General features: G+C 37.7%; 1 protein-coding gene across 17 annotated transcripts in view; it reads left to right on the top strand.

The window, feature by feature from the left end:
• LOC116736101 (neuronal cell adhesion molecule-like) overlaps nt 1-14,238 on the top strand; it is a 96,682-nt gene that overhangs the window by 52,395 nt on the left and 30,049 nt on the right. For 13 of the 17 annotated variants that reach the window (XM_032588369.1, XM_032588350.1, XM_032588433.1 and 10 more), the window contains 3 exons: nt 12,084-12,237; nt 12,733-12,744; nt 13,302-13,407. In XM_032588369.1, coding sequence (XP_032444260.1) covers nt 12,153-12,237; nt 12,733-12,744; nt 13,302-13,407 — 203 coding nt within the window. In that variant the 5' untranslated portion in view covers nt 12,084-12,152. The remainder of the gene's footprint in view (nt 1-12,083; nt 12,238-12,732; nt 12,745-13,301; nt 13,408-14,238) is intronic. The other 4 variants (XM_032588380.1, XM_032588416.1, XM_032588473.1 and 1 more) reach the window with 1 other exon arrangement.

Raw genomic sequence — 14,238 nt, forward strand, 5'->3', positions numbered from 1 at the left:
TATACAATAAATAAGTACATAATATTCATTATATTTTGTGCTGATATAGCACCTTACATAATTTTAAGGATTTTCTTATCTGATTACTTCCTTAACATATAGCAAACAGAAAACATTGTGCATTGCCGATTTTAAGGTGTTGTGCAAAAATGTTTTTTTATTATGATTGTTTGAATACTATTGTATATTTTTATAAAGTCTGCAGTGAAAACACAAAGTCTGTCATACAACTGACTCTGTATAAGTTTCCTCACTCTTTTGAACTCACCCATAATCATTTTATTACAACTCACTTCCATTTCATACCAATGTTTCCCCAAAAAAACTTGCTAAGCCTAGTGGTTGGGGTTCTAGTGCAGTCATTCATCCAGCGGCCCGTCATGTTTTTGAGTTAATTTTTTTTTAAAGTTGACAGGAAATTTGAAAATATCACTTGATAATTATGTGTTATTGAAAGATTGGAAGATTAATACCTGAACACCAACTAAAAGGTCCTAAAAAATGTTAACATTTTAAAAAGACTTGAATAAATGAGTAATCTTAGCCTGGTGGGGAAGCAAGTAAAGCCTGGTGGCCCACCAGGCTTATAATGCACTGGGGGAAGCTATACATACCTATGAATAACAATATATATATTTTTTAATGAAATTAAAGGGTTTGTTATCAAGATGGCTGATTAAACTCTCTGCAGCATGCTTTTTATAAAATTGTAATTTTTACATTACATAGATTGAAAGCAGAATTCCAGTTTTATCCCAGGTTCCTGTAATTATTGTAGAATTAAAAACAAAAAACTTTAAACTATATTAAAATTAAAAAGAATCACTGCTTTGTATAAAGTTTAAAACCATTTTGATTTAATTATTTTACTTCATTTCACACAAAAGTTTCCATGAATATGGAAAGTAGCTTGTGTGCATGAGGAACCCAAAGGCCTCTCACTTACTTGTTTTCCCCACAACAACAAGGGAATAACTTCCACTGTCAAACATTGTGTTTTTTTCTGAAGCAAGACTTCAATAGAACGTTTGCTGAGGAGTGTAGAATGTTCTGCGGAGATGTGTCGAGGGAAAGAACAATAGCTGAGAAAAACAAGCAAACAAAAAAGCAATAAGGTGTTGAGTTGAATTAAAACTAATTGTGAAGCTTGCTGGAAATAATGGTTTTGCTGTTGCTCGTTGTCGGTTCCGAATGAGACCATATAGTTAAAAACCAATTAAAGAACTAAACTAAACTGTATGAGAAATAAATATTTAAAAATATAATCAAAAGCTTATTTCAGCTTATTTCAATCCCACAGTGTTTTGTATCTCTTTTTACATTTCATCCAGATGACCAGTTATACAAATTAACTTTTAGTACAGCCAATTGTTGCTTTCCTTTCTGAGGCATTGGGAGCAGTGGTTGCCATGGCTGTTGGAATAAAATCAGTATTGTTTAATGGACAATGATTAAAAAAATACATGAGATATTATTTTTCTGATACTTTCTTCAAGACATTCAACAGCCAGGAATTCATGTTGTTGCATATTCCTAATTTCTTCTTTAACCGTGTGATATCAGCCATCTTAGTAGAAGGATGTTGGGTTCTGAAATTGCCAACATATATGTTCTGTAAAGGTAAAGCAGTAGCTACTAATTTCTCACCGGTGAACTAAATGTTGCAGTTTGCACAGTTACTCCACAGTCACTGTTCATGCAGTGTTACTTCACGTTGCTGGCAGCTTTTGAAACAACACAAAGTGCAGACAGCTATAATAGCCAATCATTCACTGCCTACACACTGGATCAGCACAATTCATCAGCCAATATACAATTGTGTTGTTCCAGAAAGACTTTTTTTTTCCCATTTACTGGTAACTCATATGATTCCCATAGACAGCTTTGTTGTGTCTCTCTTCCTGACATGGCCCACAGGAGTCTGGTTGCAACAAAAACCTCACAGCTTCTAGTTTGCTTGAGTCTGTGGTGAGCACGTCCTGCACTTCCTGTATAACAGACTCTTTTTGTATCACCCTGACTTTAAGCTCCGTATAAACTCCACATGTTGGCCCCTGTGTGGCAAGACCTTTCAGACGGAGAGTAAGCCATGTGGTAAAGATATGGTGCCAAACTGAGATTCTAATCATACATCTTTTGTTAGACGAAGAGGAGGTAGGGAGAGGGTTTTTTTTCCTTTTTTTTTTGACCAAGCAGATAAAAACAGAAGAGTTTCTGTTCTGTGTTAATCCTTTGCTGAAAATGGTTTTGTTTCTTTGTCCCTCTTTTTTTTACATATGTGTATTTGGTGACAGAGTTGACATCTTTTTGTGTGGGTATGGCTCTAAAAGCATTAGGAGAATTGCCATGGATACAGAGTGCCCTTTGGAGTGTAATTTTGCACTCATCCAGCTTGCCAAAATTGGATTGGAGTATCTATGTTTAGCTTGCAAACACTTTCTACCATTTGCCGATCTGTTAAACCAAAGAAATGGATCGCAAATTAGATTGCATATTATGCATGGAAGTTTCTTTCTGTTGTCTTAAAGGATTTGCATGTTTTCTAAGAGGAGATTAGTTTTATGTAAACTTTTAGATTTTTGAAATTGTTAGATTTCAGTAGCTGAAGTGTGTCTTGCGATATTGTGTGCAGAGGATTTTGAGAGTTCTTTTAGCTATTCAAGAAGCCAGTCACCATGCATCCCTCTCACTCTCCTGCATTTGTTTAGCACAATGAATGTCTGCTCAGCATATGAATGGCTTCGCCCATAACAGTCATGTGAGAGGGCAAGCAAACTTGAGCTCTGTCCATAATGTCGTCCTCTGGTTTAGTGTGAGAAAAACTATGATGAATGTCAAAATGTGGATGCCTATGCAAATACAGAAGATGAAAGCATACACAAACTATGACAAGCAAAAAGCTTTGGGCATACCAAATAATACCATAAAAAAACAAACAAAGAAAGTATTGGCTAATTAGCTTGGTGGTTTGACAGCCTTCCTATGTTTTGAATTATAAGGCAGTGAAAGAATTAAAAGACCAATGAATATCATAGAAAGACAAAGTTAGACTGTCATACAATACTGATATAAAATCAGGGATCTGAAATTTCCCCTGTTCATTTAATGCTTTGCTTCTAAGGTTCTTAGAAGCAAAGCTTAGAACTTAGGTTGCTTCTTTCTTTTAATCTGTAAAGTTGTGTTGATCAGCAGTTCCTCAGGCTTTCAGAAGGTCTTTTGAAGTTTTTCTTTGAGCTTTGGCTGCATTTTTATTGATCTCTGTCCAAGACCTACACCTGCAGTGTTTACTTAATCAAAAAAAGAAAAGACGACAAATAAAAGACAACATTTTTGAGAAACTTTTAAGCAGACTCAATTTGTGAAGTCATGTCTTAGTTGAGTGAATGCCAAGTTTCAGCTAACAGCTATGGCCATTATAATTCTGATGCAGAAACTATTTTTAATCTTTCAAATACAATATAAGTGGCACTGTAATATACCATTTAATAATTGTTTGCCAATAGTATATTATGGCACTTGGACAGACCTGTTCTGTTTTTACCTGCACACCTGACATAGATGTTAGTTTTTAAGAAGCTAAAGCATCCGGAAGAGTGATCATGAAGACGAAAAATCTGAAGAAAAGTGAAGAAATCCCTGTTATTGTCATCACAACCTTCCATAATATCACAGCTTCCGATTTAACATAAGAAATAAGAACAAATTCTCTCTTTCTTATAGGCTCTTAAATAAATGAGTAATCTTAGCCTGGTGTAAGTGGTATGCCAAACAACAAGCCTTTATTTGAAAATCGTGAGGTACTGGAGTTAGAGTTAAAAATAAAATGAAAAATATATGGGGAAGTGTCAAAAAATAGGCCACTGTTAATTTCTATGAAACAGCACACACTGATCGGTTTCTGACCCTCTGAATCTATTACATTCAGAAGCATTGACAATTATGATAAAATTATCCACAGGTAAAGTCTTGTAATCCATTGCACTGCCTCTCAGAAAACCTGGATAACTGTTGCTCAACAACACCAGGACGGCAATAATGTCTAGCGACTTGAAAACAAAATGTAAGTTTCTGATGACTTTCAAACAATTCTGGCAACCAGATTGCAGAAAACTTCAGTGGGAATGTCAGTGCAACCTCAAGAAATTACTTTGCAGTGACATGATCTTTTTCTCCGCCAATCATAAGATGAAAGCATAATTCCTCTTCTCCCAAGAAGTCGAACAGGCCAGCATCCCTCTGTTAACACCATCTCATGTAGAGCTGCTGCACCCATCTGCATGCTAAAAAGAGACCCTCTCAGAAGCACCGGCGCCATTGCTGATTAGCATTTGGACACAGGGGACAGGGAGCAAATCCTGGAGTGTTGTTGCTGTGTATGTGGAGGCAGCTCTGTGAATGCCAATGGGCAGTGCGCTGAAAGGAGGGGAACTAAACAAATTGCCGGACATGTTGCATTAGCACCAGATGTCAAACAGAGCCAAGAGATGTTTTGTGTCAAAATCTGGGGAGGTTCTGTAGTGCTTCTACGAAGCTCGTGTGTGACAGTTTTGAAGATGCCACGTTGTCTTCATGTTTGGTTTGCAGTAGCTTGAAATAAAAAAAAAAAACACTAGAGCATGCGGTTCCCATGATGACAGCCAATTTTCATTGGCAGCAAGAATACTGGGGAAAGAAATAGTGATGCATAAATTATGGTTGCCTTGCCTTGAAGGCTCCCAGCAAGTATACAGCTGTGTGCCTGCAATACCTCTTCCACCAGAACTCTACCATTCTTAATACACCTGTGTTCAGGGGGGAAAAGTTTTTTTTTACTGCTTGTTAAAGGCTTGAGAAGCTTTTATTATCATCAAAGTGCATATTGGATTTTGTATTTACTCTGTTTGACTGATGGAGCCCACATCACGGGCAAAAATTAAATGCTGATCATGTTGTTCTCAGACAAAAGCTTTGATGTACAAACAAAGTGTATGGGATCTCTTTACATAAAAGCCCTTGCTGCTTTGAACTGCATTGTTCACCTAAAATGAAAAAGCTGAAAGAGGAGAACAGAAACAAAGTACAGTATTTAAAGAGGAGCCAATGGCTGATGTCTCATTGTCTCGCATTGTACAGTGCCGATAAAAGGTCCGGCTTCATTTCTGAACTGTGAGGTCTGCCCTGAACAACAGGATGTCAGTTCATATGTTAACCACACCAATTATTTGCATATGGTTTCCCAATTATAAAGGCTAATGAGAAGATTAGGGGAAACCCGCACCAAAGCCGGCTTGTGGAATTTCCATTGTGATCAAGCAGTGGCTCATAGAAGGGCGTACGAGAGCCAATGAATGCCAAGCTTCTTGCGTCCTCCACCATAATTCACAATCCTGCTCATAAAGAAAACCTCAGCGTACATTTCACCACCTGTTTTTGTTTTTTTTTCATGATCAGCAAAGAACCTTCCAGAGCCAAACATTTTAAGAAACCTTCCTCTTCCTCCTCCTCTTGGCTGCTTAATGGCACAGAAAACTATGTGCGGTACTTGGCATGAATAGGCACATCCTCGGAAAAAATAAACTCTTCCAGGCGTTTCCATTTTCTCCTCTTCACTTTCCAGCGTATATGAAGCCATTCTAGTCATTATAACCTCCCCATTCAGACGCCTGTAGGGGATCCCTGCTGCTCCATTAAGGCCATACCAAGCTTCACAAACTCTGATTGCAGGAGCCATCAATAGTGCTGATTATGGGAGTTAATTAGGATGCCTGGCATGAGAGAATGTCACGTTTTTTTCTTTTTGTTTTTAAATCAGAGATGTTAAATTTATGGACCGCTGATGCTGCAGTAGTAAGTCTGGTAAGGTTGCGTCACTGCTGTGTGGCGCAGATAATAGCGGCATCTTTGCTAGAGGTTAGCATATAGCACAAATATATTGTATTAGCTGTGTGTTCTTGCAGGATCAAAGTTGGGACTTTTCCCTGATGACTGCTTTTCCTTTACACTGCCATTCTCAGTCCTTGAGCCCCTGACACCTCCATTTGTGTGTTCAAACGAGTGTGTGTACTTTTGAGACGTGCACAAAACCAATTAGTTTTGGGATGTTGAAGTAGTTGGCTGTGGCAAAATGACAATGGAGTAACTGAAGAGGCCGACAGAATGAGAGGCCAGGCAGCTGAATGCAGCTTTGGCAGAAGAGAGTGTTTCCTTCACTGGCAAAATAAGTCAGGCCTGTATGAAGGTGTTTTCACATAGCGCTATACAGTAATGAACATGGCAGTCTTTCAGTTGTCTGACATTAATTATAATTAGGTTTTTGGTTGCTGAGTGTTATTTAGGTTTACCTTACTTCAGATCTTGTCAGTTTGTAAATTATGAACATGTTTAGATTTTAATCCTGCAGCTTTTCCATTCAGTTAGTGATTAATATTTTGTACTCTTTTTTTTGTCCCTAATAGCAGACAGTCTAAGTCAGTTACGAATATTAGGCTAATCTGAAGTTAAACAAATATTATCATGCTTGTATAGCTCTAAGTTCAGTAAAATAACAAACTATTTAATTAGTGCCATGAATCAGTTACCGATGAAGAACTCTGTTCCTACTTTACAGTGATATAATTAATCCAAACCAAACTTTTTGAAGGTCGGCCTCAATATGCTGCTTGTTAATACAATTTCAACATGTTAATTTTAATTTAACTCAACCCAAAAAGATGCATATCTGTGCCATTTGTTAAACACACACTTATCAGTCAAATTTTACTTATTCTTTTATTCAAACCTTCTTTAACTTGATAATCAATCGAAAGGTGTAGTTAGCATTTCTAAGAGATTTTATTTTATTGAAACGATAATCTCCCACTTCTTCTTGTTCCAAATAGCCAACCCTGAGTCAATGTTTAACATTGGATCAAGATGTTCTTGTTTTAAACTACCTAAGAAATTTAACAGTAAATCAATGTGATCTGTTGCTGTGAACCTCAAGTGCAAATGACTGCAAAAGGGATTGAGTTTAAACCCAAACTTCTTAAAAGCAGTGCAATGTCCAGATTTATATAAAGGATATCCAGGTTTATTGGAAATAAAATGAATACCAAAGCAATCCACAAACAGTAAAAACATTCAATGCTAATTAGTCCCAGAAGCTGTGTTGTTTAAACGCGGTGCATGCATGTGTGGGATTTGAAAACAAAACAGCATCTGTGATGACTAAAAAAAAAAATCCTTGTTTCATTCACTCATGTGGAAAAAGAAGCTTTGGAATGAGACAGTTTCCACTTTAATGAAGAATATAAACTTAAGTAGCAGAAGTTCATTCGAAGGAGCATTTAGCTGTTACATTTTTTTTTGACAAAACAGAAAAGTTTATAAAGGCATTGTGTGTGCAGACTTTGACCTGGAATCTGTCAGAATTACCTTTTTGTTTTCACTGTATTGAACTTTCCAAGTGACTTAATAGCTGGGTTTATCATGATCTAAGCCTAATCTATTTGATAGATAGCTTTTAAAAAAACATCAGCGAATCTGTCATTACTAACCTATCATGCTTCTTTCTAAGAGGCCATTTCCTGTTCGATTTTATCAGTCGCCTGACAGCTTTTGGCACACCACCCTAAACAGTACTTTAGATTTATCTTTGCCTCAGCAAGAGCGTTATTGACTTTGGCTTTCCTGTCTGTCAGCAAGGGATGCTTATGAGCTTTTAACAATAGAGGCAGATATTTGTGTCTCCTATAAGAAGCATATATCTAGCTTTTGTCTTTTGTCTTGCTCTAATTTACTGCAAACTGTATTGGTGGAGTGAAGGTGTAAGAATTAACAACACGAATCCTTTATGATTTCATGTGAACAGCGTAAAGTCGGGCTCTTTTTCTTCTGGCTGCTCTGTTGGTCTTAAGAGCCCCACTAGAATTTCCACTGCTGTCCCACTGTGACAGGGATGTGAATGGTTGGCTCCATATCACTGCAGCTCACAGGGATAATTATATCACACACACACAAACTGTACGAGGACAGTCACACGCTCCTGGAAGTACAGACTCTGCACATGAAGACTAAAACATGCTGACCGGCTGAAGCTGACTGCTACACCTCATTAAATTGGGAAATGAATCCTGGACAAAGTGCTGGCTCCATTTCAGATAAGCTTGAGGTGTTTTAGGATTCAACACATAAGTTACTATGGCTGATTTTTGTTGCCAATTCTGATTTCCGATTTATCACTGTATATCAAATCTACATACAGATGCAATGGGTGCAACATCAGAAATCACAAATCTTTGATGACATTTTCGGGGCATATATTTAAGCTGAATGTGAACATCAGTTGAGTGGACTCTCATTGCCCTTGATACCCAAACATAAAACAGATGTGGGTGGCTTAAATACTTAATGGTAGTGGTAGGGAATCATGATGATGAAAACAAAAGAAAACTAAGCAAAATGTGGGCGCTGCTAATACTGTCACTGCTACATAAACTAACAATGTCTTAATTGGGTATTTTCCTAATACGGTGCAGCTTTAATGAGATCATAAACTAAAGTCATGTGGCCAAACCAACATTTTGAACTTCTTCTACTTGTTTTTGTCTGTTCCTTTGAGAAAGTACATCCTCACTGAAACCTTTGGATTTCAAACAGGCTGCTGATGTTTGCAAATCCAGCATGTTCAATAGAGGGCAGAGTTAAAACACAGCAACTTTGCTACATCTGTTCAACTTTGCTATATGATGAAAGATATGCTCTTTCTTGCTCTTTTGAAGCCTGAATATGTCTTGACAGAAAATGCATGTTTTCTTTAAAAAGCTTCCTACAACTTTCATGCTTCCTCTGACTTTGCTTTTAAGCAGTTAATTTGGATCCCTTTTCTCTCAGCTATAGTGCATTCACTGATCATAAAAAGATTGGATTTTTGAGTTCCTGGAACAGCCAGTCACCAGCCAGGACCAGTAAGGCTGAAAACCATTTCATTCCAGGAACCAGCAGATTTTCTTGTTTATTTATGTAGTTTTTCTTACAATTTTTACAGAAATAATTGCTCACACCCAAGTCCGACTTTTAACCATCTTCATTAATGAAATACTTGTAAATCACCTCTGATTTTAACTTTCTCACGGCACATTGAAAATAAATATTGAAGGATGGAGTGTGTTCAGGTTGTGCAATCCTGCCTGCAGCCTTCAAAAGGGGCTGGATGAAAAGCTGCTCCTTATCTTTGTGTGTGAAATCCCAAGCCAGACCTACCTTTTTGTGAACACAGCGCTGTGATTGGCTGAGCTGGGCGAATAATACACAGCTTCCCAAGAGAGTTGTAGTGGAAGCCCAAGGTAACAAGTTACCAGACACACGCTTTGGGGGCCATAACTGTATCATGACCCTGGGGCAGCGCTAACGAGCACATTCACTCCCCAGGGAGGACCATTCCCAAATCCAGGTCTGACTGACTTACTGTGTTGCCTCTGGTACCAGACTCAACTTCCACCACCTCCTCATCTAAAACCTTGTTCTGTCAGCCCGGAGGGCAAGACAGCTACACACATCTACAGCTCTGCCTCTAAAAGGCTCTATTAGATTCTTTCATGTTGTAACCATCATTAAAATCCCAAATTTGCTAATGTGCTTTTGTGATAGTTGAGAAAATGAGCCTGCCCGAGATCTAATTGAAGCTGTGACATTTTAATACCAGACTAGTGAATGCCTTGGGTGCGACATGCAGGAAGGAAAGATTAAAAACAGGTCTCTCTGCAGTCATTAAAAGATAGAAAATGACTCCTTTTTACGCGCTTTCTTTATTCTCCTCTGAGAACAGCACCCTTACTCATACAAAATACTGATGAGCTCCTTGCAATAACTTTGAATAAAATTAGAGATGTACTGTTCAAAATTTGATAGCCAATTTCCTATCTCCGGTTTTTGTAAAGCTTTGACCTGATGATTAACTTTCAATAGCTATGATATTAGAAGATGTAAGACTAGCATTCAAAATATATTTGTTCAGCCTTAAATGCAAGGACTAATTGATTTCACATTTTAAATGACTAATCTATTTCACCTATTTGTTATGTTAGTGCTTAGCATCCTAAATTCTAGTGTTGCTAAAATAGCTGCAATTATTGATCCTTACCTCAAATCAGATTTCCAAAATACTGCAAGTTTCATGACACACTGTGGTTGATAGTTCAAAGAACAAAACAACTTGCTGCACCCATTTCACCCTTCCTGTTATCTGCTGAAATTCTTGCTCTCTTTTGCAGCCTGAATAAACTGTAAACATGTCCTCATACAGTTCAGTCCAAGGTTATGAATGTCTTTATCCACTTTTGTTTTTTTAATAGTAAATTAGATGAGCAGCTTTCAAAAGATAACATCATAAAACCACATCATAAAAGGAGAATCAATATTGAAATTTTTTTGTTGTGCTTACAATTGAATGGAAAAATATGTTATTATGTAATTGTTTCACCCTTTTCAATAATAAGTGAAAAGAAATATAAAAAATTTTCTTTAGTGTTTAAATCCAAGTCTTTCAGGTTTGATACCTTCCTTGCCATCAAACTAATCCTTAGTTCCTTCCAATGACTCTCTATCTGATTCAATTCTGGATTGACTAGAACATTGCCCAATGTTAATGCCACTTCCAGTCAGAAGCAACATGGTAAATTTGAAAGCTCACTTTAAGCCCAAATCTGCCAGGGGTGTGAATAATTTGAGGATTAACTGCGTATTACAGTTTCCTTCCACTTAGCTTCTTACGTCTCTCTACTTCCTCTGACTTTACTGTTGAACACCTCACTAGCATTGAAACTTGCTGACTTTGAGTCGAAATTGAAGCGAGTTGTTGTCAGCTCGGTCCCGTAGAGCTTAAGTATGATACATTCACAGATTACGGGAATTGTCTAGTTCCCGACCAGCCGATCACAGTTAAAGTCCATTGAAAATCATCCAATTCTGGTCACCAACCAATTTCTCTGTCGTGCTTTTATAATAGCTTAGAAAATGAGTGTGTCTGTGCTGTAATTAAACCTGTAACATTTCAGTACTGGGCTGCCTTGCGTGAGACATGCAGGACGGAAAGATTAAAAAAAAACTGGTATTATCACTTTCATTAAAAGATAGAAAATTAATCTTTTTATTTTTTATCCAGTTAAATTGCAGCCACAGAGACTAAAGTCAACACAAGTGCAGTCAGGTCTACTTTACTGCCTACTTGTTACCAATGCTTGTCTCGCACTCGTTTTTTCATTCTCTTATTCTTTTGTGTGTTTTGCTGTTATTCTTTTTTTGCTTTGTCTCAAAGAACAATAGCATTTTTTGAAAGCTAATGTGACACCTTAACACCGCGTCTGTCTGCTAACAATAAAAAACATAGAGAGAACATCAGTGTTGCTGTTTCTTTCTCCGTAGTTACAGTAAATGTATTATCTTGTCCAAAGGTTGTGTTGAAAGAAATTCATGTAAATAACGATTTATTAATCTCTTATTGCTTTGTTTAAAAGAAATTCAAACAAGTCACCCCGGCTGAACCTGTGATATCCGCACCATCTGTCTCCATTAAACAGCTATCAAACAGTCGTACCTGACATTTGCTGCTACAGCTGCTGTCTCACGAAAGACTGATGGTCCAGTGTCAGAAATCTGACCTCGCCGCAGATCAATTTGCCTCAAGCCTAATCTGCCAGTCACTCACATTGATAAAACTGAGGGTGAAATGTGTTGGAATGAAAAGTATGTCCCCCTGTTCTGAACTTTAGCCGCGCCATCCGCTGGCGTTTGTAAATCGAAGCAGAGGCAAAGCCCTAATGGCGCAGCGTGATGAGTGCAGCGAGATGAGCCCGCATGGCTTCCTGTCGATCCCTATTGGAATGCTCTACATCAAAAAGATAGCTCCCAGCAAAACACTGCACACACCAAGAGACATCGATCTGTAACCACAGAGTCAGTGTATGTAACTAGCTCGCTTGTTCCACCTCTGACCCTCCTGTGGATGCAGAGTAGAACAAATTCAGTGTTATGATTAATAGCTTCTGTCACTGGATGTGCTGTGAAATTCTTAGCTTTCATTTGATGTCTGAGATTCTCTTTTTCTGCTTTTCTTTTTCGCCTTGCAGTTGTGGAAGTGCCCTCAGTCTGTGATTGAGCAGCAGAGGGGCAAGGGCAGATCACAGTGACCCACAATAATGATGGAGATGAGGAGTTTGGAAGCAGCGCTGCTGGTGTTGATCCTGGGACACCTCGTCTCTGCTCTGGAGGTCCCATTAGACCGTAAGGGAACATATCATACCACACATCAGAAACCAGGAAAATGCTTAGGGTCTAAACCAGGGGTCTGCAACCTGCGGCTCCGGAGCCACATGTGTCTCTTTGGACCTTCAACAATGGCTCGTAATGCCTTAGGCTAAAAATGTTAAAGAACCAATTTATTTTTTAGGTTTTTATGGAAAACTGCACTACATTTTGTCAACAGAATTGCACTAAAAGGACCAGTAAGGTCTTTTAAAAAAAAAAAATTTATTTGACCTTTTTTCTGTGTTTGTCAACTTATTAACTCACATGAAAAACAAAAATAAAAAGTGATTTTCAGCCCTTCAGGTTAAGACAAGTTTTGTTTCCAATACATCTGGTTTGAAATGTGACCATCACAGATGGCCCTTGTCCAACCAAGGGACAACCTCTTTTTCTCTAATCACTAATGTCTGCATCTCTTTACTGTCAAATTGTTTTTCTTGTTCGCTGATTCATTGGGGGAACCCACAAAAGTTCTTCCAGGATGTAAGTCACAAATAAATGCTTTGCTATTAATAAGTTTGCAGTTTTTTTTTCTCTGTCCACATTTTGAGGATTTGTTTTGTTTTTAACCTGCTCAGTATTTATGCCTAGTTTATATTAGAAAGTTTGGAGTGTGATTTGGAGTGAAATTTTGCATGTATTTATTGCTGTGCTTGCTTTCTTTTGTTTTGTGTGTTTCTACAGATGTGGAAGATTTTACATAGAAAAAGGCCACAAACAGCATGAGTTGTTCAGTTATTTGTTTTGTCATAGTCCTTTAGTTGTCTCCCCAGCAGTGACAGGAATTCAGTAAGCATCACTAAAGAGAAACGCATCTTGGTGTTCTGCATGCTTTTGTGATTTTTTTGCTATTGCACAGATAAAAAGAGCTTTTTGTGTGTATGTCAGCACAAGCCCCTGTGTGGTTTTGGACACTGGTCAGTTTCAGTGTGTTTGGTAATGACTGCTTGTGTGGTCGACACACAAGAAGAAAAATGGCTTCAGATAAAGCAGCAAAGGCCATGGTTAAACATTTTTCCTTCTTTCTGATCTCCATGTAGTGGCACAGCCTCCAACAATAACTCACCAGTCCCCAAAGGACTACATCGTGGATCCTCGAGAGAATATTATAATTCACTGTGAGGCGAAGGGGAAGCCGCATCCCAGGTAGGAAAAAGCCAAGTGCAGTTTAAAATTCAAGAAGTGTAAATACTCCTTTAGCTCTCAGACGTAAACAGTTCAAGCTCAAATAATTTTTCATTTTATTCCATCTCAATTTATTTGTAAGCACGCTGCCCTTGCCACAGGCTAATTGTTACTAAGGCTTCTGATTTCTCCAACTGCTTTACTGCCTCTTACACAAACATTTATGCTTTTTTTTGTTCCTTAGTTCTAGTTCCTTAGCCTTTGGTAATCTTAAGAAGGCAAACCAAAAGCAAGCACAGGGGCTTAGGAGTTTTAGTTTCTTGTTATTCAATTTAGACACTGATGTTTTACGTTTGGTTTCCACAAGTTAAAACCAAATGAGTTCATGTTCATAGTTCACTACTTCAACAACTTAAAATAATACCAGAGTCACAACATGAACCAGTTCTCATTTATTCATCATATGTGTGCTGATTAGCAAACTGATTATCAGCCTGATCTTCAATAGCTTATTTACCTCTTTGCTTAATCCTGTCATGTTGTGTTATTTAGTGTCAATAAACATGACAATTACATATTTGTTGAGTCATATTTACTGACTCTTTTCATTGTCAGTAAATTAAAGAAAGATGAATTTTTGATTGGATAATTTCTCTATTGATACCATGTCTGTAGCTACGGCTACTTAAATTGCACTTCAAGCTCTTTGATCAAATTTTGATTTGCTAAAACATGTCTGCTGACAAAATCTTCACTTGCATAAATCAAAGATAACACCCATACTGTTACCTCGTTTATACTTACCAGTAAAATGGGTTGGAAACAAAAGTTAGAAGTGACTGAATGTCTTAA

The sequence above is a fragment of the Xiphophorus hellerii genome, chromosome 2 (assembly GCF_003331165.1).
Source record: "Xiphophorus hellerii strain 12219 chromosome 2, Xiphophorus_hellerii-4.1, whole genome shotgun sequence".
In the NCBI taxonomy this organism is placed as follows: domain Eukaryota; kingdom Metazoa; phylum Chordata; class Actinopteri; order Cyprinodontiformes; family Poeciliidae; genus Xiphophorus; species Xiphophorus hellerii.